The 26601-nt window shown below is 42.6% G+C and overlaps 1 protein-coding gene across 1 annotated transcript in view; it reads left to right on the forward strand.

The window, feature by feature from the left end:
* Positions 1-10493: 10493 nt before the first annotated feature.
* The window catches only part of FREM3 (FRAS1 related extracellular matrix 3), an 85654-nt gene continuing 69546 nt past the window's right edge, over positions 10494-26601 (forward strand). The window contains exons 1-2 of the mRNA XM_027066760.2: positions 10494-16426; positions 18508-18597. Coding sequence (XP_026922561.1) covers positions 11245-16426; positions 18508-18597 — 5272 coding nt within the window. The 5' untranslated portion in view covers positions 10494-11244. The remainder of the gene's footprint in view (positions 16427-18507; positions 18598-26601) is intronic.

Consider the following 26601-nt stretch of genomic DNA (forward strand, 5'->3'; position numbering starts at 1 on the left):
AGCATCCTTAAGTCATTCTGACGTCAGATTCAACTGAGATCTCTCCAAAAAAACACTGCCAATTAAATAATATCACTCATGAGAGCTCTTGCTTCTAAAATTTGAAACTTCTCTAAAGCAAATCTCTGCTAAATAAACATTGTACCTATGTACACTACAAATGAATAAAGAATACCAAGTACATTAGAAAACATTCAATCTTTTAACTTTGATCCTTTTTTTATATGTGTTCTTCATGCATTCCTTTGAAATAAAAAAATAGTTACTTCTTTTATGTGTTGAATAGTTTAAAGGAACATGGTCAGGGGAGCCTGGGTGGCTCAGTCAGTTAAGCATCTGACTTCAGTTCAGGTCATGATCTCACAGTCTGTGGGTTCGAGCCCCATGTTGGTCTCTGTGCTGACAGCTCAGAGCCTGGAGCCTGCTTCGGATTCTGTGTCTCCCTCTGTCTCTGCCCCTCTCCACTCATGCTCTGTCTCTCTCTCTCTCTCTCTCTCTCTCTCCCTCTCTCAAAAATAAGTAAACATTAAAAATTTTTTAAAAATAAAAAATAAAGTAACATGATCACTTAACATGTCATAAATCACCCCTGAATATTGTCTTTTGTTCTTCCAGGGTCTTGTTTTCAACCAGGAATGAGGCCATTTGAACCAACTCTTTGTACTGGTGCAAAGAAGAGAGTTCTTCATCTACCTCCCACAGGCTCCCCTGCCCTTGAGTCCCTGCCACCCATCATCTTCTCTGAACAGCGACAGCCTGAACGGGAACCCTGGACGTCAGGGGTCATGCACCCAACGGCCGGAAGGATGGCTTTTTCCGTCATGAGAGCTATAGGACCACCTGCTCTTTTCCAGATGTCAGTTGAAATCTCAGAAGAGCAGACAAACCATTCTGATTCCTCTCCCCCCTCTCCCGCCCCACACACCCTGGTTCCCAAAGGCTCCGACAATAACCGTGCACTTTACATTAATAGCATAACTAGAAGTCATTGTTGGGAAAATTTTAGAAGGTAATGAATGCAGTGCCACATCTTTGATACAAGCTGCATGGTTACATATAAGCGCATGATGATCTCTTTGCCCCATTGGGTGAAGCTTGCCTTTGACAACACCCTGCGGTGTGTGGGGGCACAGAGAACAGTGGTGCCCATCCCCGGGCACGGAGATCCCTGTCCAGATCCACGCCAAAGAAGATATGGTCCTGGATACAATCATTGAGATGCAGCGGCAACCACTGCCTTCTTCAGGATGGAGGGACCAATAGGAAATACACACGCCCCGCTAACTCTGTGGGACAAAGCTGACTTGGCCACTGATGGGCTATGCTCTTAACTGACTTAACCTCTCTTAAAGTTGCTGCCCTGACAGATGACAAATGACCTACATGGCCAATGGATGCCATTTTCTTTTTTCTTTCTTTTGTTTTTGAGGGGGAGGCTTATTTGTTTTCTTGACCTATAGCCCTCATAGAACATGTTCTTCGATGTCTAAGAGACCATTGCCGGCCCCAAGGCCAACTAGAGTAAAACCTCCAGCTAGGTTTCGCTGCAGTTTATAATGTTAAACATTTGCAAGCAATCTGATTCAAGGCGTTCATCTTGTGATATTTAGAATTTAGGCCCTTTTATTCTCCAGCTGGTAGAGAAAAAAAAAAAAAAACAAAAACAAAACAGCTGCAGTGAAGACCAATTGAATAGCTTAGCCCTGACACAGGGAGCAGAGAGAGTGTGGTGGAACTTCTCAGTTCATGGGGCAGGAACCTGACCTACTTGTTCTCAGTCATTTCCCCTGAAAGCTAGATGTGACTTTTCTGAAAATGGACTGCCTCCCTGTCAAAGCATAGGCAGGATATTTGGATACATTGTCTCCTTTCTATGACCTATTAAATGTCATTTATGTACTCCAGAGCAGAGACCATTATTTATGGAGTGGGACTTGACAGAAAGTTCCCTGGAGTGACAGGGACATATGAGGAGTCCTTCCCTGCAGGACGCACTTTTAGTGAAAGTTGAATTAATTAGAAGGTAAAATGCGGCTCAGTTTAAACAATACATTTGGGATGATGAGAGATAAAAAGCATGCAATATGGATAAGTGAAATTGCTCTGTGTTGGGTGGGCGGGGGAAGCTTTCACAAAAAAAATATTTAGCTAGATGTCAAATTTGCATTCTCTAAGCAGAGCTGTCACCAGCCTCTAAGGAATGAACAAAGTCTGAGGATGGGAGCAAGCAAAGCTGGTAACAAAAGGGTTAATGGGACCAATAAGCACAGCTGCACCTTCTTACCCAGACCTTTTTCATTTGCCCTTAAATTTCGAGTCTCCTCCTTCTGGGAGGTGGATTGGAGGCTTGTCTTTGCATCGCCTCCATTTGGGTGCCTTTCAAATAAGCCCTTTCCTTGCTGCACCCTTGATGTCTCAGTGATCATCTTTGCTGCCTGTCAAGCACATGAATTTGGCAAGCTAGCCAGGAGCTTTTTGCCTGTGGTTCGTGGGCCCCCAGCGTGTACTGGGAGTCCAGTGAGGACTCCAAGCAGCTGCCTGGGCATTCTTTCCTAGGGACCTTCCCTAGGCAACCCCCCCACCTGGGTGCCGCTAACCTTTGGCACTCAATTTAACTCTTGCTGCAAGAAAAGGGTTTTGGGGTTTGGTTTGCACAGACAGACACAGCTCATGGTGAGTACTTCATGGGGAACAGCACCTGAGCATACTTCTTCCTCCTCTCTGGCCGGGCTCTCCCTCTCTTAGATTTCCTCCTCCCATTCGGTTGTCTCCATATAGGCAGTGTGGGTTCTCGTCACCGTCTCTTCTAGCTTAAGAAGCTGATAAGGAAGCCATTTGGTTCAGTCAGTGATGCTCCGACCCTTAGGCAGGAAGTTGAAAACCATCTGGTTCAGTTGGTGAAGCACTAACTTCTGGGGAGGAACCAACACTTGCAGAGGTACCCTAGGCTTCATTTGGTTTGTTTGCTGCTGCAGCTTTGGGTAGGTTTCCATAAAATTGACCATGTTCTAACTGGAAAATGGGAAGTGACAATTTGATTCCCAGATGCAGCCGTTGGGCCGTATTCTCCAAAACTGAGCAATCTTTTTTTTTTTCTTTTAAACATTGTTTGGCCACAATATTCAGAAAGGTGACCAAGTAATGGTTCCATGAATTATAATACTATCTTGCAATCAAACTTATTTTGTAAAAGAGAAAAACTTGTAAATTGGGCCTTTAAAATTTTGTTTGCATCTTTGCATTTGTATGTGTTCATGTATGTGGTATGTTGTGAGATAATTTTTCTACCTTCAAAGGTGTTGCTAAAATAAATTTGTAAAAGAGCCCTATTTAGTTGGTTTAAAGGCAAGCGCTTATTAAGAATTTGGACATTCTAAAACTCAGAAAGATAGACACTAACTCAAATGTATTTCAAATTCATGCAATCTTGGAAAATACTCAGTAGTAAAACTAACTTAGGGTTGTTGGTTTAATTAAAATGGACATGGTTTGGGGCGCCTAGGTGGCGCAGTCAGTTAAGCGTCCGACTTCAGCCAGGTCACGATCTCGCGGGTCCGGGAGTTTGAGCCCCGCGTCAGGCTCTGGGCTGATGGCTCAGAGCCTGGAGCCTGTTTCCGATTCTGTGTCTCCCTCTCTCTCTGCCCCTCCCCCGTTCATGCTCTGTCTCTCTCTGTCCCAAAAATAAATAAACGTTTGAAAAAAAAAATTTTTTTTAAATAAAAAAATAAAAATAAATAAAATGGACATGGTTTTAGAATTATCAGCATTAAATGTAAAACTCTTATTTCACTCATGTTTATTGAAAGTCAAATGAGTCAAATAAGTTCATAATGTCCATTCCATTTGTCAGGGAAAAAAAAGACCTGAGAACTTTGTCAAATGCCTTAGAAAGTTTTATGGGCAATATAAGAACAAACATGTAAACAATTTAAATAAATGTAATTAAGACTACTTAAAATAAGGGAAACAACTCTGTATGCAAGGAAAGCAAGACTGGTTATTTAAAGAGGGAAAACTTAGGACAAAATCTGAATGAATGTAAAAGGAACGTTGGAGAAGGTTTGTGAGAAGGGAATCTTTGGAAAGGAATTTTGTGCACAGTCAGGACGAAGATTATGGAGATTAGTGTGTAAACAAGTGTGTTAGGGAGTGATCAGCACCTGGCAAGGAGAAGGGGAGGGTAAGAACAAGGTTAGGCAGGAGTTGAGTGGTAGCACACCAACAGAAACCTTAGCTGACTCTCTGGGGAGTTCCAAATGTTGGATTGCCCTTCAGAATCCTCCTAAATTGGGACAAAAGGGTCGGACTTTTATACCCTCCTGTTGAACAGTTATTGGATGTCAGCACCTGGGGAGAGGGCATGCCCTTGGCAAGGCAGCTGTCTGCAGTCAGGGCGACCCCCCAGTGGCATCAGAGAGTTGGGGACCATCGGTGGTGTCCCTACAGCCCAGAGTCCAACATTTCTGATGGGGATTCTGGTCGGCACATCCCAGCACCTGCCACAGGAACTCGGATCCACACGGTTCCCTGGATGTCCTGGTCTCAACATCAACATGGGACATAACAGGTAAGAAAAAAGGGAGAGATTGAATCATTTTTTAAAATTCATCTTCCTGGAAAGAATGAGTCTTAATATTATAAGTATACCAGTAAAAGATTAGAATTTGGTGTGTCTCTGTTTAAAATGAGATTTTTCTTAGATTATTGGTCTAAATTATAAATAAAGGTTTTTTATCTTTAAACTGTCTAGAAAAATGAAGCTTCTATGTTTTGTCTTTATTAGGTATTTGATTACTTAATGCTGCATCTTCTCAGTATTCAAAGTTACAACTATGTAACCCTCTGCATTTACCTTAGAATCTTATTGCCACCTTCGCTGAATATATAATTTTGCAATGATCTCCAATTTTATTTAGGCATGTGCTTTAAAACCTTGATATTTCAGAACAACTTCCCAGAATTAAGCTTCTAAATTAAATCTTTTTGGCTAATTAGGCTTGTAATGTCAAATCACATGGGAAGCATTATCAAACAAGTGATGATAAATCTTAGGTTATGTTACATGGTTGAATGCTAGAACTGTTCAGAATTTGTATAAAATTCCTAAGGTGTTGATACGTCCTGGTATAATGCCATCACTTGCAATTCTAATTATTAAAGTGTTGTGTGTCACAGAATTTTCTTGCCAATTGCGTTGTAATAACAAATACAGGTCTCTGATGTCTTTAAGGTCATAAAACTAAATCTGGAACTAATGGGAAAACTGCAAACAGACTCTTGTTAAAAACATTGCTGGTTCTCTAATGTTTGCTCTTCCAGATTTAAGGCTACCTATGATTTGTAGAAATTTCATAAAATATTCCTTTGTAAACAAATATTTACATTTATCTTTATCTCCCTACCTGATCCCTCCAGAATTCAGACACTTCTATTTTCATGGCAATGTATTTATTTGCATAAGTTTAATAAGAATCTGTCTTACTGATGTCAGAACACAATGGAAAAAACATTGGTTATATTGCCAAGGCTTTGACTGGAATGTCCTAATTTAGGGAGATATGCATAGACTCAGCTATGACCAGACTGCTTTAAGGAGTTACGTTGACTTCATGGAGCCAATGTAGTCTCTCTGAAAAATCAGCCTGATACCTTGCTTACAGGGTTCCAGCAGCCTTCCCAGGTGAGTAAAGAAGGTCACTTCCTGGCAGGTGCAAGAACCTCAGGATACTTGGGGGACCTTGAGAAGAGAGGAATTCAGCCAAACCTGTAGGTATTGCAGGTGAAATCTGATGGCAAGTATTTGGCTTGGCTTCTTAGCCTCGAGAGGCAATCAAAAGTTCAATCTGAAAATCAGATATGAAATTCAATATGAAAGTTTCCAGGAAAGCAGATTTAAAAAACAAGCAAACAAAAACCTGTATGGCCAATCACTGTTTTGCTGTACTTAGGGTCAATAATTAGGCCAAGTTTGTCATAACTGGACTTATTTTAGAAACAAATTAGCGCTAATTTAATTATCTTTGGAAATGGGGGTGATTTTAGAGAAATTCTATTTCAGTAACACACCTTTGTTACTAGTTAGATTCTAGTTCTGATTAACTGTCTTTCGAGTGTTGTTTGCCTATAAAACTGAGCTGGGTTCTGAATTCTTCTGGTTTCCTCAAATATCTGGCTATGACTCTCCAAACTAATATTTCCTATTTTCTCCCATTCTCTTGACATGCAATCACTGAGAAATAAAACTGTTCTTTTTACGGAAGCCCTGCAAACTGAAGCTGGACAAATTGAGGTAAATTTTGAGAAAAACTGCCGCAATGCCCCATGTTTAGACTGTCTTTATGCCTGTTGCTTCATAAACCACTCAAAGATCACCAGAGACATACAGATAATTGAGCAAGTTTATTCCAGACATCCTGATCTGATGGATTTGCTATTGGAAAATCCAGAGTTTGAGACGTTTATGTACAAGAACAGTTGTATGGATCCAAAACCATTAAGAGCTGATTGCAATGGTGACCCATCAGCTATTGTCCACTGCTGAGGACACCAGAAATTAGACTGATTGCCCAAGGGAACAACTGGGCAGATCAAGCTACCAGGCTGGCGGCCTATACTAAGGTCCAAAACCCTCTCTAATTATAGACTTTAGTGCCAGACATAGATTTAACTAAAGTATCAGCCCCAATATTCCTTGGAGGACAAACAAAACAAAACAAAACGCTAAGGAATGGGGATTTAAACACCATGCTGACATTAAAGCCAGCTGGAAATATAATGAATCCTTATTTCAGAACCTTATTTCAGAACCTCTTGTGGGAGAAATAATTAACTATATTCACCCAAGCACCTATTATGGGTGAGATGCTACTCTTCAGTGGATCCAGAAGTATATTGCAGATCCCAATATTTAGAGAACTATTAACAATGTGACAGCTGGACTAAAAAACAATCTTAAGACTGGGCGCGTCCCAGTGCTAAAAGGTATGCAATTTAGAAACACCAAACTTGGAGAAGATTGGCAGGTAGATTTCACCATGATACCAAAACAACAGGTAATTTTTGATATTTTCTATTTGCAGACAACTTTACAGACTGGGTTGAAGCTTTTCCATGCTGTTCAGAGAAGTCCTCAGAAATTGTCAAAACACTTTTAAGCAAAATCATTCCTAGGTTTGAATTGCTGCTAATAACTCAGAGTGACCGTAGAGCTTCATTTGTGGCAAACGTCATACAAGCAGTGTCCAAAGCCTTGGGAATTAACAGAAATTAAACTCTTTCCTGGAGACCCAAATAAACTGGAAAAACAGAATAAATGAACTTTAGCTAGGATATGACAAGAAACCAACTTGGGAAAAAGCCTTGACAGGTGCCTTGCTTTGGGTTAGAGCAGCTCCTTAGAAGTAGGCTTGGTTTAAGCCCCTGAGAAATGTCATATGGAGGACTCTACACTTTTTTCATGACTTAAGAGTTCCTGGGGCACCAGGAGTGCCTGGGTGGCTCAGTTGGTTGAGCGTCCAACTTTGGCTTAGGTCATGATCTCACGGTCGGTGGGTTTGAGCCCCACATCAGGCTCCATGCTGACAGCTCAGAGCCTGGAGCCTGCTTCGGATTCTGTGTCTCCCTCCCTCTCTACCCCTCCTCTGCTCTCTCTTTCTCTCTCTCTTTATCTCTCAAAAATAAACATTAATTTTTTTAAAAAAGTTCCTGGGGCACCTGAATGGCTTAGTCGGTTAAGCATCTAGCTCTTGACTTTGGCTCAGGTCACGATCTCATGGTTCATGAGATTGAGCCCTGTGGCCAGGGCAGAGCCTGATTGGGATTCTCTCTATCTCTTTCCCTCCCCTGCTCATGCTTTCTTTCTCAAAATAAATAAATAAACATTAAAAAAAAAAAAAAGTATGAGTCCTGTCCTGTCAGAAACTCTATCAGGTATGTTCAGTATATATATTTGCTTCCAGCAGGTTGAAGCACTCCACAGATGTGCCCTTACAGCACCCTAATCCTGGACTTAGTGTTACTGAAGCTGGAAGACCAAACACCCAGAGCACCGACTCCAACTTCCTTGTACAAAACCTTGCAAGGTGCTGTTGACCACCCATCCCTCAGTGAAACTAAAGGGAATTAAGCCATGGATTCATGACACTCAAATTAGAAGAATCCACAGGTTCCTTACATCCTGTCAGCAAGGAGAACATCAAAAAGAACCTCGGTTGGACCAGGAAGCCTCTGAAGGACTTGTAACTATTTAGGAAAGCTAGTTCAAAGAAATATATGGATAAGTACAACAAGCTACTTGGTTAAAACAAATCTCCCTGAAGGCTCTAGGTAAACTATAGTACAAGAACTACTATAAAAATATAAAAATCCAGGTAATGTAAAATGTTGAGTTTCAGCATAGAGCTAAAGACTGCTAAAAGAGCACAGAAAGCTCTCATTCCTCTCATCCTGATCTTTGCCCCATTTTAGCAGGAAGTGGCTAGAATGGTCATTGTCCCAATTTCCTCAAGAATGAGAAAGGATCAAAAGACTGGTAGCCTAAGGGTTAACAGGACTAATAAGCACCGCTGCAGCTTTTACCCAGACCCTTTTCATTTGCCTTTAAATCTCACGACCCTCCTCCTTCAGGGAGGTGGATTGGAGGCTTGCCCTCCTGTCTGTTCATCTCCTCCTTTGGCAGACTCCTGAATAAAGCCTTTCCTTGCTGCAAGCTCCATGTTCTAGTAATTGTCTTTGCTGTGCATCAGGCACATGGACTTGGGTGCAGTTACAAAAAAGTTATCCTATCCTTGCACTATTTTTGTTTGTTTTGCCTGATACCTGGACTTCATAGTACATCGATTACTACTTCTTAATCTTTTATTCATTCAATCAACAAATAGCTCTTATGTACCTGCTGTGTGCCAGTCCTTGGCATAAGCACTGGCTATCAGGGTCAACATCGCATCCTCCCTACTCTCACATTGCTTCATCAAGTTATCCACAAATGCATAATTACAAACTGATTTAAAGTGGCTTGGGGAGCATAGGAAAAAGTGTTCCTGAAGAAGATGGGCATGCACTGAGAGGAAGGAGGAAAGCCAGAAGGATGTGGCCAATGGACAATATGAAAAATAGCCATGAGATTTGGCCACATGGAGTTTGCCAATGACCTCAGGTAGAATTTTGTTGATGTTTCTAACGTGGAAGCCAGACAGTAGTGTTCTAGGAGGGAGGGAGTGGGAGGATAAGTAATTTAGACAGCAGGAAAAACAAAAACCCAAACCCCACTTTCAAGAGGTTTGGTAGGAAAAAAACAGAACAGAGAGAATGTTAGCTGGAGGGTTTGAGGACAAAAATAAAAACTTGGTAGTTTAGCCTTCCGTCATCTCAGCTGCCTACTACACCCATCTCTGCCTATGATGAAAATAGCACGTGGACCAGATAGTTGCCCAGAGTGAGTGGTGCTTGGACAGGAACCAAAATTACACTCACACAGGAACATTCATTTGGTAAAGTTTAATATATGCAAAAAAGTTCAATGATAGAAAAACCATCCTTTGGACAAGGCAGTAGCTGTATGAACTATAATTCCTCTTGCATTTACAATGGAATTTTACCTGTTTCAATTCAAAATATATATTTTTTTTAATTTCTGGGCACACTGGACTAGCATAATTAGGCTAAACATTTTGTTTTAAATTTGCTATCTCTTAATATTGTTATGTGAACAAATCTATACTAATGGGGTATACTAGCATTCTACCTAAGTGGATTATGTAGACCCCTGGCATTTCACTGGCTGATTAAAATATTTAGAAAATTAACTCTTTCAAGGCAACAGCAGATTATTTCTACTCTGGGAGTCAGTGCTGCTGCTGCTGCTGAAATGAATCAAACCGACATCTGCAACACAGTAAAACAAAATAATCTGAGGATAACATTCTACATGTTTAAATTCCCCTTGAAGTCCTTTTTACCCCTACAGTTTTGGATGCCTCTATTTTCATGGACATCAACAAGTCTCACATTTACATTAATTGCATAAGAAAGCGCATTGCCATTTTATTTACAGGAAAAGATCAGTCTTCCCTGTGCTAAAAGGACACCTCTAATATTTTTTTAAAAACAAGGATGGGAAGCTAAGTAACTAACACTACACCCACGGAAGGCAGGCATCCTTAACTAAAAGCCAGGAAGAAAGAGCCTGATGGCATTCCAAGTGTTAAATAGATTAATTCACAGAAATCGATCCAAGGGCCTGGGGTATTCTGCTACTGTTTCTCTTGACATTCTCGCCTCTGGCTACTATATATTTTTCTACAAAGAAAGTACTTAGGAAACAGCATGTCTAATAAACTCAGAGGGAGTCACTGTTGATCAGATTCAGAAACCACATTCTAAAAAAAACGAAGGCAGCCAACCTGCGCCCCCCGTTGTGGTATGTGAGACCCAGTGACTAGAAACCAATTTTAAAAGCTATTCGAGTTCGCCTGCCTGGATGCGCATCTTGTTCCTCAAGAAGTGAGCAGAAGAAAAATGCCAGGGTTATTTTGGAAGCACCGAATTACAAGATCTGGAATAAGCAGCTTCATCAGACAGGCAGCTAGAAAATCCTGTTTGCAAAATAGCTCCCACTAGCTTCTTTTATGTCCGAAGTGAGACTCAATTTCGGCTAGAAAATGCACGCCTGTCAGCGGTAAGGAAGAGGTATGGTGGCGCTCCCCCCCCCCCCCCAATCAGAAACACGGTTGCCTGGGTGAACGGACCGCGGGAGCGCTGTGTCTTCCACGCGCAGAACTGACCCGGTACAGTCGCTGTCACTCTCCCAGTCCTAAAGGACAATCTCTTTGAGGCGTCCGGGGAGAACATCCCGACCAGCTGGTTTGAAGCAGGCAGCCGGGGCTACGCGGTGGCCGACTACCCCTCCGGGCACGAAGGTCAGTAAGGTAGCCAGGTTAAAGGCACAAAGGAGAGGAAGGGCGAACTCCGGCACCCTCGCCTTAGGTGTCGGGGCGTTGGGACAAATCCAGCGGTCCCGGGAACCAGCCGAGGAGAGACTTGGGACTCAAGAGGCAGAAGGTGGTCAGAGCCCCTTCTCCCCGCGGCTTTTACCTGCCACAGCCAAAACACGGCCACCGGCTCTTGCTGAGTCCGCGCCTCGGCTCCCGACTGGACAGCAGCCACTCCCTCCCCAGCCTGCACCTGCAGCTGAGCCGGCCCTCTTCGGACTGGGCAGTCTCCGGGACATTCCAGCGCCGAGGTCCCATGGCTGGGACTTCTCGGCGCCCCGCTGGGACGCCCCGGCAGCTTGTCGCGGCGCTCGCCTACGTGCTCCTGAGCTGCCCGGTGCTACATGGACAGGTGCCCTCGCCTGGGACTGAAGCCCACCCTGCGCTCTACTGGCCCACCTGGGGCGCACCGGGCCTCAGTAGCCCCGACGGCCCTAGCGTCCTGATCGCCAACCCCGGACTCCGGGTTCCTGTGGGCCGCTCGCTTTGGCTCGACCCGCTCCGGGACCTGGTGATTCGAGTGCAGCCGGGGGACTGGTGCGAGGTGACGGTGCTGGAAGCCCTGCCGCTGAGCCACGGCGCGCTCTCCCCCGGCCGCTTCCCCTGCGCCTTCGGACCCCGCCAGGTCCAGTACACCCACTTCGGCTCCCGAAGCCCCGGGAGCGCTCGGGTGCGGCTGCAGCTGCGCTACGACGCCCCGACTTACACGCTAGCACTGCCCTTCACGCTGGCTGTGGACGTGGTGTTTCCCCAGCCGGAGCTAGTGATGCGCAACAGGCCTTTGGCGGTGGAGAAGCTGCGGGGCTGGAGCCACGCCATCGACAAGAGAGTGCTGGACTTTGCGTCCCTGGCGTCCGCAGGCTCTGCCCCCAGCAGGTGCCGGCTCACCCTTCTTCCTCCCCAGGGCGGCCCACTGCCCAAATATGGGCGTTTGGTGGACGCCATGGGGGCCCCTCTCCCCAGGGGCAAGGGCGTAGACTGTGAGGCTTTTGTCAGAGCTGGGGTGCGCTACCAGCATACCGCCACGACCCTGTCGCCCAGTCGGGACTATGTGCCCTTTATGGCGGAGCTGCTAGGGCCAGAAGACAGAGGCGCGGGGTCAGCCGAGGTGCTGCTCCGTGAGCATTTCCAGCTGCTGGTGAACATCCGCGACGGAGTAGACAACACCGCACCTCGGCCCAGTTTTGTGGCCCTGATGATGATGGAGGTCAATCAGTTCTTGCTGACAGCCCTGACCCCTGACGCACTGGCTGCGGAAGACACGGAGTCTGACCCTGATGACCTGGTCTTCAACATTCTCAATGCCCCCACAACCACACGAGGGAACGAGGGGTACGTGGTCAGCACTGACGACCCCCTGGGCCTTCCAGTCTCCTTCTTCACCCAGCGGGAGCTTCGGGAACTGAAAATTGCCTATCAGCCCCCTACAAAGAAATTGGATTCAGAGCAGCTCTTCCAGTTGGAGCTGGAGGTGGTGGATGGAGATGGTGCCACCTCAGACCCCTTTGCCTTCATGGTGATAATGAAGCCCGCGAACACTCTGGCCCCAGTGGCTAGATATAACCGGGGACTGCTGCTATTTGAAGGTCAGTCCAAGCCCCTGTCCAGCACCCACAGCCTTCAGATCAGTGATAACGATAACCTGGAAGAAGTGACAGTAACTGCAGTTAGGGGCTTAAGACATGGGCAGCTGATGGTGCTTGGGGCACCCGCTGGGTGCAAGCATTTCACACCGGTGGACCTGGCAGCAGGGCGAGTGGTTTACCAGCATGATGGCAGCAACACCTACAGTGACAACATCATCTTCCGGATGGAGGATGGACACCACCAGGTGGAATTCCTCTTCCCCGTCACCGTCATACCTGTCGATGATGAACCACCAAAGGTCAAGGCCAACACCGGGCTCTCTGTTACAGAAGGACATGTGGTCCAGATTTCCCCCTTTGTCCTGAGTGCTACTGATATTGACTCTGAGGACTCAACCATCCACTTTGTGCTGGAGGACCAGCCTCTGGAAGGGAAAAAGGAAGAGGGAGGGCGGGATCTGGCCCCTGGTTCCTCCTACTCCAGTCAGTACCAGGGGGAGATGCTGCTGCGGCAGACTGAACCACCTCAGTCCCCTGAAGATGAGGACTGGTCTTATGTGGAAAGAGAAGGACTTTATGAGAAGGTGGTGACTGAATGGCTTCAGCAAGACATAATGGGAGGGAAACTCTTCTACCGCTATCTTGGACCCCATAGCCCTCAACCTGTAGTGGCCCGGCTGACTTTCCATGTACAGGATGACCATGAGCCACCCAATCTATCCAACCAACACTTCTTCACTGTCAGGGTCCAACCAGTGGATCTGAAGAGTCCGGAACTATTTCCAGGAACTACTCTAGAAATGACTGTGCAACAATACCAACTCACTCACTTCCAGAAGAAATTCCTCCAATATACTGATGAGGACTCAGATGACCAGAACCTGTGGTACACCCTGCTGACACCCCCAACTGACACAGATGACAACCACCAAGTCCTGGCTGGAGAAATTGTCCTCACTGATTCGCCAGACATGCCCATCATGCGCTTCACCCAGGCCCAGGTAAATCTGCACCAAGTTGCCTATCAGCCCCCACAGAAGATGCTGGGTGTCGCACGACGGGTTGTGCAGTTCACCTACCGAGTGGAGGATGCTGCAGGCAATAGTGTGCCTGGCACATTCACGTTATTCCTAAAGCCTGTGGACAATCAGCCTCCCAAAGTCACCAACAGAGGCTTTACTGTCTTAGAGGGAGAAAGTTTTATCCTCAGCAGGAATGAACTGGGTGTCATAGATCCTGACACAGATGTTGACCAGATTGTCTTCATATTAGTCTGGGGTCCCCAACATGGACACTTGTACTACTTAAACAAACATATGACCCCAGGAGAGCTTTTCATGCAAGCTGATGTAATTAATGGGAGTGTCTCTTACCAGCACAGCAGAGACCAGACTACCAATGACACCTTCCATCTGGAGGTAAGTGACGGGGTTCACCGCATACCCATCACCATCCAGATTTCTGTGCATCCCACTACAGCTGACAAAACTCCCAGGATCTCTATTACAGGTGGTCCATTATTAGATGTTTCCATTGATGTACTAGAGAACAGAGCCGCTGAGATCACCATGGGCATCATACATGGCAAAAAGAAGGGCACAGATGACTTGATGTTGTCTTTCATTTTGGAAGATAGCCCAAAATTGGGTACTATTCTCGTGCATGGTTTACCTGCAGAACGATTCACCCAAGAGGACCTCATCAGTGGGGCAGTAGTCTATGTCCACACTGGGGGTGAAGTTGGTTTCCAGAAACAACATGATGCCTTCAGCCTCACCCTCTCCAAGGGTTCTTATCAGTGGTTGGTGGGGAACAGCATAGTGGAAAGAGTGCAGGTGCAAGTGGTTGTGCTGCCTGTGGACGATGTGGCACCCAAAGTCTCAGTGGCAGAGTCTTATATTGTTGATGAAGGTGGGAAGAGTCCCTTGACCTTACAACATCTCAGTATTGAAGATGTGGACACACCCCAAGATGAAATCCTATGCACAGTGACCAGTCAGCCAGCCTCTGGCTACCTGGAAAACATGGCACCAGCTCCTGGCTCAAAAGAATCACGGGCTGGTAGCCCCATCAGTGCTTTCTCCATCAGTGATATCCAAGTGAGGCATATCAATTATGTACAGAGTATTCACAAGGGGGTAGAGCCACAAAAAGATCAATTCACCTTTTATTGTTCTGATGGCATCAACTTCTCCCCAAATGTTGTCTTCCCCATAATCATTTTACCCACCAATGACGAGCAGCCTGAACTTTTTGCTGGTGAGTTTGTGGTATTAGAGGGGATGAGCCTGGTCATAGACACCCCACTGCTCAATGGAGCAGATGCTGACTTGCCACAGAATGAGCTTCACTTTCAGCTCACAGCCCTCCCTCAGCATGGACGAATCGTACAGCAGCTGGCCACAGGCAGCCAGCCCATCCACAGTTTTACCTTACAGGAGATCCAGGAGGCCTCCACCATTGTGTATGAGCATGATGACTCCGAGACCACAGAGGACAGTTTTGAGGTCTGGCTGAGTGACGGCAAGCACGTTACCCACAGGAAGGTACCCATTGTGGTGATCCTAGTGGATGATGAAACCCCTCAGCTGACCATTAATGATGGGCTGGAAGTAGAGACCAGACACACTAAGGTCATTACAAATTGGGTCCTCAAAGCCACAGATCTTGACTCCGATGAGAAGAGCCTCAGTTTTGTCCTCCGTTCAGGGCCTCAACAAGGGCTTCTACAGCGACTGAAAAAACCCAGAGGGGAGGTGAGGAACAACCTCACCCTTGGGATGAACTTTACCCAGGATGAGATTAACAGAGGCCTCATCTGTTACACTCACACAGGCCAAGAAGGAGTTCTTGACATTGTCAAATTTGATGTGACTGATGGGATTAACCCTTTGATAGACTGCTCCTTCTACATCACTGTTGGCAGTTTAGACAGAGTCTCACCTGAGGTGGTTAGCAAAGGGATTACCCTGACAGAAGGTGGCAGAGTGACCCTTACCACCAATCTGCTTAGCACCAGCGACATCAACAGCCCTAATGAACAGCTTCACTTCAGAGTCACACGGGCTCCCAGCCTCGGGCACTTGGAGAGCTCTGACCACTCTGGGAAGCCCATTGCCTCTTTCACTCAGCTACAGTTGGCTAGCAACAAAATATGCTATGTCCACACTTCAAATGATGAGATAAAGATGGACAGCTTTGAGTTTCAAGTGACTGATGGACACAACCCTGTGTTCCGAACCTTCAGGATCTACATCATAGATGTGGATGATAAGAAACCTATCCTGACCATCCACAAACTAATGCTGCAAGAAGGGGAAAGCAAACAGATCACTCCCTTTGAGTTAACAGCGGAAGATAAGGATACTCCAGATGATCTTCTCCTCTTTACTATCACCCAGCTCCCCATCCATGGCAGGATTTTGTATAATGGCCACCATCCTGTGACCACCTTCACCAAGCGAGACCTGAATGACAACCTGATTAGCTACTGGCATGATGGCAGTGAGGCGACTGAAGACTGTTTCTCTTTGACTGTGACAGATGGCACTCATGCTGACTTCTATGTCTTCCCAGACACTGTCCTAGAGACACACAAACCTCAGGTAATGCGGATCCACATAAGTTCCCTAGATAACAGACTCCCCCAGATTGCCATTAACAGAGGTGCATCAGCCTTGAAGCGCCTTCACACTGGACACATGAGCTTCTTGATTACCAGCAGGTCTCTGAGGACAGAGGATCAGAACAGTGTCCATGGGCTCCTGAAGTATAAAGTGACCAGAGGACCAGAGCATGGCTTCATTATCAACACTGGCCTTGGGAACAAGAGTACGCGAGTGTTTACACAAGGTTAGTAAACAATGTCCCCGATGCCTCTGTCCCTCTCCTTGAGCAGATTAGATCTCCCAGTTCTGTTTAAAATTGTCCCAAGCTCTGCATTTGCAGAAAAATTCTGATTCTGATGAAATACAATGGAATGCGAGATTATTCAGATAACAAAAAAAAGGCAAGTAGTCTTTCTTCAGCTTTTTCCTCAGGATGCCCATTTAACAGGAACCCTTGGACAGCTAGTAAGGCTTTTAGTTATGCCTTAAAATTACAGAACGCAGGTGGACAGCTTCTGAAAAATATCATCATAAGATATGATTACATTAATTTTGAAAATATCCATTGAATTTCAAATTTTAAGTAAAGAAGCATACCTAGGAATTGTTTTCATAGTTCACTAGTAAGTTTACTTTTCTGAAGATGATATTTTATATTTAGATTTTAGAGACAAATATTATACTGCACATTTTATTGTGTTCAAATAATTTTCAAGTAATTTCTGCATCTAAAAAAAAAAAGCATAGAACTAAATTTTCCTAAATGCAGAAGGATATGTTTGAAGGATTTTTTCTTTCTAAATATATTTGTTGTTACTACTAATGGTGAACTTGAGGCAGGTTCCTCTGTTTTCCCAGGCAATGTGACACCTGGTCTCTTTGGTAGCCCTTTACATTGTCTTAACACTTTATCGTGCAGCTCTGTGTGCATGAGATGTGAAGAGATTAAAGGAATTTTCTACATACAATACATTTAAACCTAAATGCGGTCTTAGAGTAAAACTTATGAAGGCTGTTTAAAAAATAATTTAATTATCAGAGTACCTGGGTGGCTCAGCCAAGCATCTGATTCTTGATATGGGCTCAGGTTGTGATCTCACAGTCGTGGGATTGAGCCCTGTGTTGGGCTCGTGCTGAGGATGAAGCCTGCTTGGGATTTTCCCTCTCTGTCCCTTAACTGCTCATTTTCTCCCTCTCTCTCTCTCTCTTTCTCTCCCTCTCCCTCTGTCCTTTCCTTCCTCTCAAATAAATAAAACTTTAAAATGAAAATAAAAAATAGTTTAGTTACATTTTCAGAATTGTCTCTAAAGCCAATGAAATCATATGTGGTTTTACAAGAGAGAGAAGAGAGAGAGAGAGAGAGAGAGAGAGAGAGAGAGAATCCCAAGCAGGCTCCACACTACCAGCACGGAGCCTGATTAGGGGACTCGAACTCAGGAACTGTGAGATCATGACCTGAGCCAAAACCAAGAGTCAGTCGCTTAACCGAGTGAGCCGCCCAGGCACCCCATAAGAATTATCTTTATAAATAAATACCCCCAAAATGCAAATTGCCTTTAAAATACTAATAATTACCAATACAAAAACACGATAATAGACCCAAGGGACAAATTCTTAAAAATCCAAGAGAATAGGTAATAATAAAAAGTCATGATTTGATTCTCATTTTCTTTTTCCTTAGAATGCAGCCATTGTTCTTATTTAAGTTCATTTTGACAAATAGTTAATCAATAACTGCCATCAGGCCAAGCTCCATGCTTTTGCAGAAGACCTAAAACCACATGGACTCACCTCTCCATAGAGGGCCCAGATGTTGTGAAACATGCACATCTAGAATGTCCTTTTTGGGGGGTATTATCCTAAAGTTCATACACATAGCCCAGTAACAAAATTTTAAACTAAGTTCTATTTTTGCTGGTATAACATTAAGAACAATTTAGATTCATGTTCACTTAATCGTTTTTAAAAAGTTAGATTTGTGTTCGTTTCATCATCTTAAAATTTCTTTATTGTAGTATTTTCATGCCTTAAAATATTGACTTTTTTTTTTTAAGTTTACTTATTCATTTTTGAGAGAGACAGAGAGAAAGCAAGCAGGGGAGGAACAGAGTGAGAAAGAGAGAATCCCAGGCAGACGGTGCTCTGCCAGTGCAGAGCCCGTCACAGGGCTGGATCTCATAAACCATGAAGTCATGACCTGAGCCCGAGATCAAGAGTCGTTCACTTAACCAACTGAGCCACTCAGGCACCCCAAAATGTTGACGTTCTTAACATCCTCATTTTCTGTTGTGCCATTATGATGAGTGAAACTTGCTTTTTCATCAGCTGACATTGATGAGAGCAGGATCTGCTATGTGTTGAATGAAGGCAGCAAAGCAACAAAGGACCTCTTCTACTTCTCTGTTGAAGACAATGGTAAGTCAGTATTGAAACCTTAAAAGGGAGTCTTGGTTATTTAAAAGCAATATGAAATTGAAAAAAACTAAATCATTTGCATAGTAATCACAATCAGTATATGTCATAATACAAACAAATGAATTCTTTTTGCTTTATTTGTGATCCCATGTCAAATGGTCCTTGACAAATGTTTTTTTGGAAGGCAAAGCAATGAGGAATTTCAATAATGAGATATGAAGTATTTTACCTGACCTAGATTACGTGTGACATCCCTTAAGCAGGTAAATCTTTTCTTCAGGAGGTTCTGAGAATTTGACTGGTAGCTTCTATCATTCTGGAACACATTAGAAAATCCACCCTTAGATTTTGTTAGGATTTTCAGCTCCAGAACTGAATCTTAGTGGTTCCTTCTCAGAATTGTAATCTTCCTAGATGCAGTGAAAAATATATTGACTGGCATAGAGGAAAACTTGCTTAAAAAATCGCCTGTGTGCTGCACCTATATTGGTTTACTCTGTCTTCAAAGTAGCACAATGGGAAGCAACTAGCTAACAACAGGCACTCTCTTTACACAGCTAGGAATATGCTGACTATGTTGTCAGTGAAAAATTATTTTGCAGTATAACACGATAATTGCAAAAATTATGTCCGTGTGCTGCTTGCCACTCAATAACTTCTCTCAGTATAAATCATTACTCATTCCCAGTAAGTAACATGCATTTTCTTCCTCAGTCTTGTGTAACCATTCAAGACTGTTTGGAAAGCAGACCTACATGAAGGCCATATGGTAGACTGAGCTTGAATCCCAACTGACCCCATGTGACCTTGAAGAAGTTACCTTGTCCTCTCTGTGGTTCATTTCACTCATCTGTAAAATGGCAGTCTTCGTACAACTTCCAGAGGGCTGCCAAGAGGATTAAGTGAGAAAATATATATAAGCCTTTGGCACAGAGTAGATGCTCATTAATAATGAATTACCTTCTCCACTTCTAATGAGACTAACTATAGTGGAAACCACTAGCCCCTCCTCTCAATCTTCTCACTTAAAGTTTAAATGTTTATTTAATTTGGAGGGAGAGAGAGACAGAGTGTGTGTGTGAACAAATGGGGGGAAGCCAGAGAGGAGAAGGACAGAGGATCCAAAGCAGGCTCTGCCCTGACAGCAGGAAGCCCGATATGGGGCTGGAACTCACAAACTGTGAGATCATAACCTGAGCAGAAGACAGATGCTCAATCAACTGAGCCACCGAGGAACCCTTCACATGAAGTTTAAAAACAGAGCTTTCCTTCATTCCCCAGGTTCCCAAGGATGAAAGTCCTAAAAAGATGAAGATGAATTTAAGTCTTCTAAACTGATTCACTAATGTAAAGTGCATTTGAGACCCAAATGATTTATAGTGACTATTCTTCTGATTTTGAGTGGGATGATATTCTAAAAAGATATATATCTGACTTGGACACTATGCTTTCTGGGCAACATCAGAAACAGAGTCAGTCTGTGTTGATAAATGTGAATTTTATATTGCGACCATTTTGAATATGTACTTTCTATGGGCCAGACAATGCTTATATACATTACGACTTTGGGTTTTTACTATAAAATAAGAGGTAAATGTTACGATGCCCATTTGAAAATGAAGGCACCAAGGTTGACTAACTGGACTCATGCCATACAGGTAATAAGAAGGTGAACTAGAATCACACTCAGGTGTTGCAGGTTTCAAAGCCAAGGTTCTTAACCACTATTGCTATACCACCTCTGTTCAGGAAGATAAAATCATGAACAGAAGTCAGAGAATAAGGCAAAGATAGCACTTCTTCACCTAACAAAGGAGCCTCTAGCAAATTAAAGTGATAAGAATAATCAAGACTCTTAAACATTTGCAGATACATTTACTCATAGTTGGATCTTAAAACACATATGTATGTCCATATGCTGATTAAATATTTATGCATTTATTTGGGGCACCTGGGTGGTTCAGTCAAATAAGTGTCCAACTCCTGATTTCAGTGCAGGTCACGATCTCACGGTTCATGAGATTGAGCCCCGCATAGGGCTCTGTGTGCTGACAACGACACAGAGCCTGCTTGAGATTCTTTCTCTCTTCTCTCTTTCTGCCCCTCCTCCTCCCCTACTCCTTACCTCTTTTGCACATGCTTTCTCTCTCTCTCTCCCTCTCAAAATAAATAAGTGACCTTTTAAAAAAATTTATGCATTTATTTGTTCCCTGGATTTTTTTTTATTGTGCTCTGAGTGCCATACACAGAGCTGAGATCCATGTTGCCATTTTTAGAATTCTTGGAATCGTTTACAACCGCTAAAGGACCCACTTAAACATTTTTGTACCAGGTATTTTTAAATTGTATAAATTTATTTCTCTACAATAGCCAGTTTCATCTTTTCTTTAAAAATATCCCAATTTTTAAAATATTTCCCAAATAGAATGGGACAGCATATAGCTTGACAGTGTATAGCACTTCCAGTTATTTAAGCTTTTGGAATTGGACACACTTCTAGGGATACATTTTCTTACCAATGGGCTGAAATAGAATTTGTTGTTGTTGTTGGTGGTGGTGGTGGTGGTACCAACTTTGGAGGCATTAAAAGAAGACTGTGCCCTACCTCTAGGACTGTGCATTAGGCACATCCTCAGGTGACCTCAGGGTCTTAAAGGTGAAAGCATTGTCAGTATGACTCTAGAGCTGCAATTTATTAAAACCCCAAAGCTTGACAGCGGGAAGGCTTCCAGTTCATAGGCTCTGAAACCAGGCTCCCTGCACTCAAACCCCAGTCCCACCATTTAGTGGTTGTGTATCTTTGAGGAACTGTGCTTTCATTTGCTCATCTGTGAATTGGAGACAATCATAGTGTGTATCTCATAGGATTATTATGAGGATTTTATTGGTTTCCTATTGCTGCTATAGTGAATTACCACATATTTAGTGGCTTAGAACAACACAGACTTGCAAGTCTGTCTGTCAGAAGTCCAAAATGGTTCTTACTGTGCTAAAATCAAGGTTTAGACAAGATTGCCTTTCTTTATGAACACCCTAGGGGAGAACCCATGTCCTTGCCTTTCCAGCTTTAGAAAATGTCCCATTCCATATTAAAAGCCATAAGTGTCCAAGTCTTTCTCATGTTGCTTTACTAAGGTACCAACTCTCCTCCCTCCCTCTTTCACTACAAGAACCCTTGTGACTACATTGGGCTTACCTGGATAATCCAGGATACTCTCCCCATCGCAGAATCTTTAATCACATCTGCAGAGTCCCTCTTGCCCTGTAATAAAACATACGTATGGGTTCTGGGAATTAAGAAGCGGACGTCTTTACAGGGTCATCATTCTAAGTACTACAAGTACTAAAGAAACAACCCACACAAGGCATTGAAGAGTGCCTGGCACAAAGCAAGCACACAGTAGATGTTATTACCTTTAGAACTTTTAGCCGAGATACCAAACTTTTATTTCCCATCTTTTAGATAAAAAGAAGTTTAACAATTTATTCCTGAAACTCTATAACTAAATCAGTTGATTATTTAAAAAGGTCAACTTTAAACTATTATGGTGAGTTATCTTATTGGGGTATTGCCTGGAACTCTTGGTTTCTCATCCTTTTCTCTGCCCACTCATAAACTGATTCCATATTTGTTAGAAGTCCGCTAAGGAGACAAAGGAAGAAGAGGTCGTAACTCAAATCCACTGTACAGGTTTTGCCCATGCTTGCTCAGCCTCTGCACAGAGGAATAGCTTGCCTATCCACATCCTGTTTCCTGTATCAATTGTGCCTTTTTCTTTTTGTTCTGCTGTAGTTAAATCAAGTCGCACATGCCACAAACGTAATAGGATACGTTTCTTCTTTCCTCTCAAATAGTTATGAGCATACCTATACTTGTATACAGAGCTGAACTGGGAATTCACATGGAAATTTTTGTCGATGTACCTGGTTTGTGTGTTGCATCAGTTGCTGCCTCATCAATTTTCAGTAACCAAGACTAAGGCCATTGCTGTTTAAGATCTCAGTCTTTTTTATAACATTGGTGGTAAACTTCATTATGTTCAAGGTTCTCATGAAAGTCACTGGTGAAATAGAGAATACATTTTAGATTTATAAAGCTCTGAACTGTACCAGTTAAGCATACTGTCAAGTGCATTTGTATTCCTTCTTAAGTCATTATACTTCTAGATTTGTCTTGAAATTTTGCATATCTCTACTATATGTAACACTGAACAGATCTGTTCCACTTACCATATAATAATATTAACTTAATATATATAGCACTTAACATTTCTCCAAAGTGTTTTACAGATGTTATTTCAATTGATCCTTACTATAACCTGTAAGATATAAGTTATCATCTCAAATTTTACAATGAAGAATGGATTTGAAGAATTAAAATGATGCAACCAAAGGAACCATCAGAAACATCAAGTCCATTCTTTCTAATAAGCCACACTGAATGATTATATGGGTTTAGTTTGGCGATGTACTGTAGATATGTCCTTAAGACCACAAACAAATTGCTTTATTTTCTCTTAAATTATTCAGCATCTAAAACCAGTTTGATTAACACTATGCATTTTGATATTTGCATTTGACCTGATACTTGCCTCATGGTCCGTATGAATACCAGTTTTCTGTTTAGGTGAACTGTCTTCTTCAAGTTATGAAAATAAAGTAGTGAACAATGATTTTTTTTAGGACCAGTGATAGAACTAACCGTAAGTCCAGGGAGTCTGCCCCTGTTTTTAAGGTAATATCATGCTTGTTTATTTAGAACTTTAAACTCCCTAGAACACATCTGTGAATTCAAGAGCAAGACAGAAAATGTCTCTGAGTAGTCCAATCAAAATCCATGGCCAAAGAAGCCCTTTCCTGGAGTCTAATTACTCTTATTTCCCAAACAATTCTAATTTCATTTTAAATAAAAACAGTAATAAGAAGAGAGCGGGGGGGGGGGGTGTAAAAAGCAAAGAGTTACAGAATGCAGAACGGATAGATAAAAATGAGCAGCTACAGAATTCAAATTCAGGAGAAACCAAGAGACAATATAGAGAAGAGACAACACGTTCCACGTATTTCTATGACTGTAATATGGCAGAGGCAAAACTGCAGTAAAACTATAAAATATTTTGCCAGCCTTCAGGATGATGTCATAATAAACCTGTATTTAATATGGAAAGAGGTTCATAATGTTCTCTTAAATAAAGAAAATCAAGTAGAAAACAGTGTGTAAAGTTGTAAAGGATGATTACATTTTCACGTATACATCCATATGTATATGCAGAACAAAAAGTCTAAAGTATATGTAGCAAGATGTTAAAAATGGTTTGTAATGGCAGTGATGGATTTTAAGTTGTTTTTATTTCTTTTGACTTTTCTTCACATTTTCTTGTGTAAATGCCTTACAGTGGCCACTATTATCAGGGAAAAAAAAAAGCAATTTCCATTTAAGAAAAAAGAGCACTTGAATACATCACAACCAACTTCGTTCAATAATATTGATTTAAATGGCTAACCGTGTTACTCTGGCTTATAAATAATTCAAAAATGTCTCCCTCAATAATGTAATGGATTCAAAAATCCAAACAAAGGAGAATCAGGGTGGATTCTTTTCAGGCGGGAAGGAATCAACAGTTTACACTTGTCACTGACTCTTTCCTTCATGAATCCTACCTGCTTATATCTTTTATTCCTTCCTACCGTGACCAGAAATGAACTGTTAGCTCTTGGACAAGCCATAATAAGCAAGGCAGGTCCAAAGGCTATAGAGCAGACGGCTAGAGGGACAGGAAAGGCTCACCACCAATGTCCCATGTTTAGTACCAATCTGTGGAAGAATTAGTTCAGAGCCACAAAGTGTAGGAAGTAGCTAGAGGGTTGGACGTGGTGATACTGTGCTAAGCAAAACTTTGTCATCCCCTTTCCTTTGTGAAATATGCTAGGTAACCTTCCCTTTGTGTCACTTGTGATTTGATTTGATTTTTTCACTTTTATACCGAAGCCATTGATTCTTTATAGAAAGAGAGAAGAGGTACTTCTGTTTAGGTCACCTTACATGCTGTCTAGACAGTCAACTCAGCCATATTTCCTCTCAGTTTGGAGGCCACACCTGTAGTTTAACTGCCCTGCAGCGATATTTTGCTACAAATTAATTCTTTTAGAAATGGCAACATTTTTCCACAACCCTCAGTATGGAGTCATTTTTAGGAAGAGCATTCAGTGAATGGGAGAATGGTAAGGAACAATATTGAAAACTAGCTTAATGGCACCCTATTCAAACCTTGTTTTTAGCATTGCTAATTATACTTCCTGCTGAAAGCTTTAAGTCTTCAATTCTGCATAAAAATACCTGACTGTATGGGTATTTTTAACATAGTCTAAAATGTTTAAATGGCCAATAATTCCTCCACCAGATAACTTGCTGTAAACATTTTTTTAAAAAATAAATGCATGTACATGGTTAAAGAATAATAAACTGTACCTTGATACCTGATCCCTTTTCCCAAAGGAGGAATTGTTCTTTCTGTTTTCTTACAAAAAGAAAATTAATCACATAGCAGAAAATATATGTATATCCTTTTTAATTTACACAAAGGAGATTATTTATTTTTTATGCTTGGCTCTGAGCCTTGCCTTCCTGTGTTTAATGTATGTCTATATTATATCCAGACATATATTGAACTAGTAAAAACAGATCAACCTTATCTGCTTTATTCGTTTTAGACAGCTATGTAATATTTTACTTTTGACTGTATTGTAGCCTAATTAACTGGTTATGTAACCCAAAGTATTTTTTGCTCTCTCATTTTCAGTGCTACTATGAACTTACTCTTGACCTACATTTGTGAATGCATACGTTTTCTTAACAATGAAAGGTGCTGATTTAACCTGGATATTTGCATGTCTAAAACATGTCTAAAACATTCTAGCTTTTCCCTAAATTCATAGTTGCTTCAGACATGCAAAACTTTTCCTCACAACAGTACCAAGACAGACATGTAGTTCAGACAGAAAATGTGAAAGCAGTTTATTCCAAAATTAACTATTAATCCTTAGAAGTTAAAAAGTGTCAGCAGGGGCACCTGGGTGACTCAGTCAGTTGAACGTCCCACTTCAGGTCGGGTCATGATCTCTCAGTCTGTGAGTTTGAGCCCTGCGTCGGGCTCTGTGCTGACAGTTCAGAGCCTGGAGCCTGCTTCGGATCCTGTCTCTCTCTCTCTCTCTCTCTCTCTCTGCCCCTTCCCCGCTCATGCTCTGTCTCTCTCTCTCTGTCAAAAATAAATAAACATTAAAAAAATAATTTTTTTTAATTGTCAGCAAAGAAAAAAAAAAGGAAAGCCTTTGCTTCTGGGAAGTGCTCCCAGAAATCCCTGAAGTTTTATACCCAGTCAGTTATGGCTTCCTTGGCTCTGCTAGGGCTGACTTTGGAGGAGTATCTAGTTTTGGTATTTTTAAGGTCTGTCATGGCTGAACTTGCAAAGATTGAGTCTCCAATTTAGAATGAAGTCTGAAGTCTGCAGGTGCAGTGAACTGCCCAGGATGGACCGCTCTTCTGAGCAGAGGTCAAAACAAGTTTTGCTAATCTCTAGCTCACTGGTCAGTGGGGTCACGAGGACCACTATGCAGTGACAACGAGAGAGACAGGGCAACCTCATCCATTTACATGTCACACGCAGAGTGGAGTCTAAGTCACAGCATTTTATAAAATATTGTGTGCCAGTGTCGGGTGCTGGGCTACTACACCTTATTCACAGTGTGGGAATACTTTTAAACCTCATAATTCTAGATAATTCCCACATCCTATTTTGTGTGACACCAACTAGCCCATGCTTGATAAACATAGCAACTTTTTAAAATATACTTAATAGTAACAAATAGAATTCTTTACTTGGTTTCCACATAGAAAATTAAGTGGGGATTTGAGATAAAAGTTCTTCAGATGTTGAGGTGAAAGTGAGATGATTTCCAGATGATTTTCTCAGTTCTCCATTTTATTCTGCTAATGCTAATGTTTTCAGC

This window comes from Acinonyx jubatus, chromosome B1 (assembly GCF_027475565.1).
Source record: "Acinonyx jubatus isolate Ajub_Pintada_27869175 chromosome B1, VMU_Ajub_asm_v1.0, whole genome shotgun sequence".
Taxonomy (NCBI): domain Eukaryota; kingdom Metazoa; phylum Chordata; class Mammalia; order Carnivora; family Felidae; genus Acinonyx; species Acinonyx jubatus.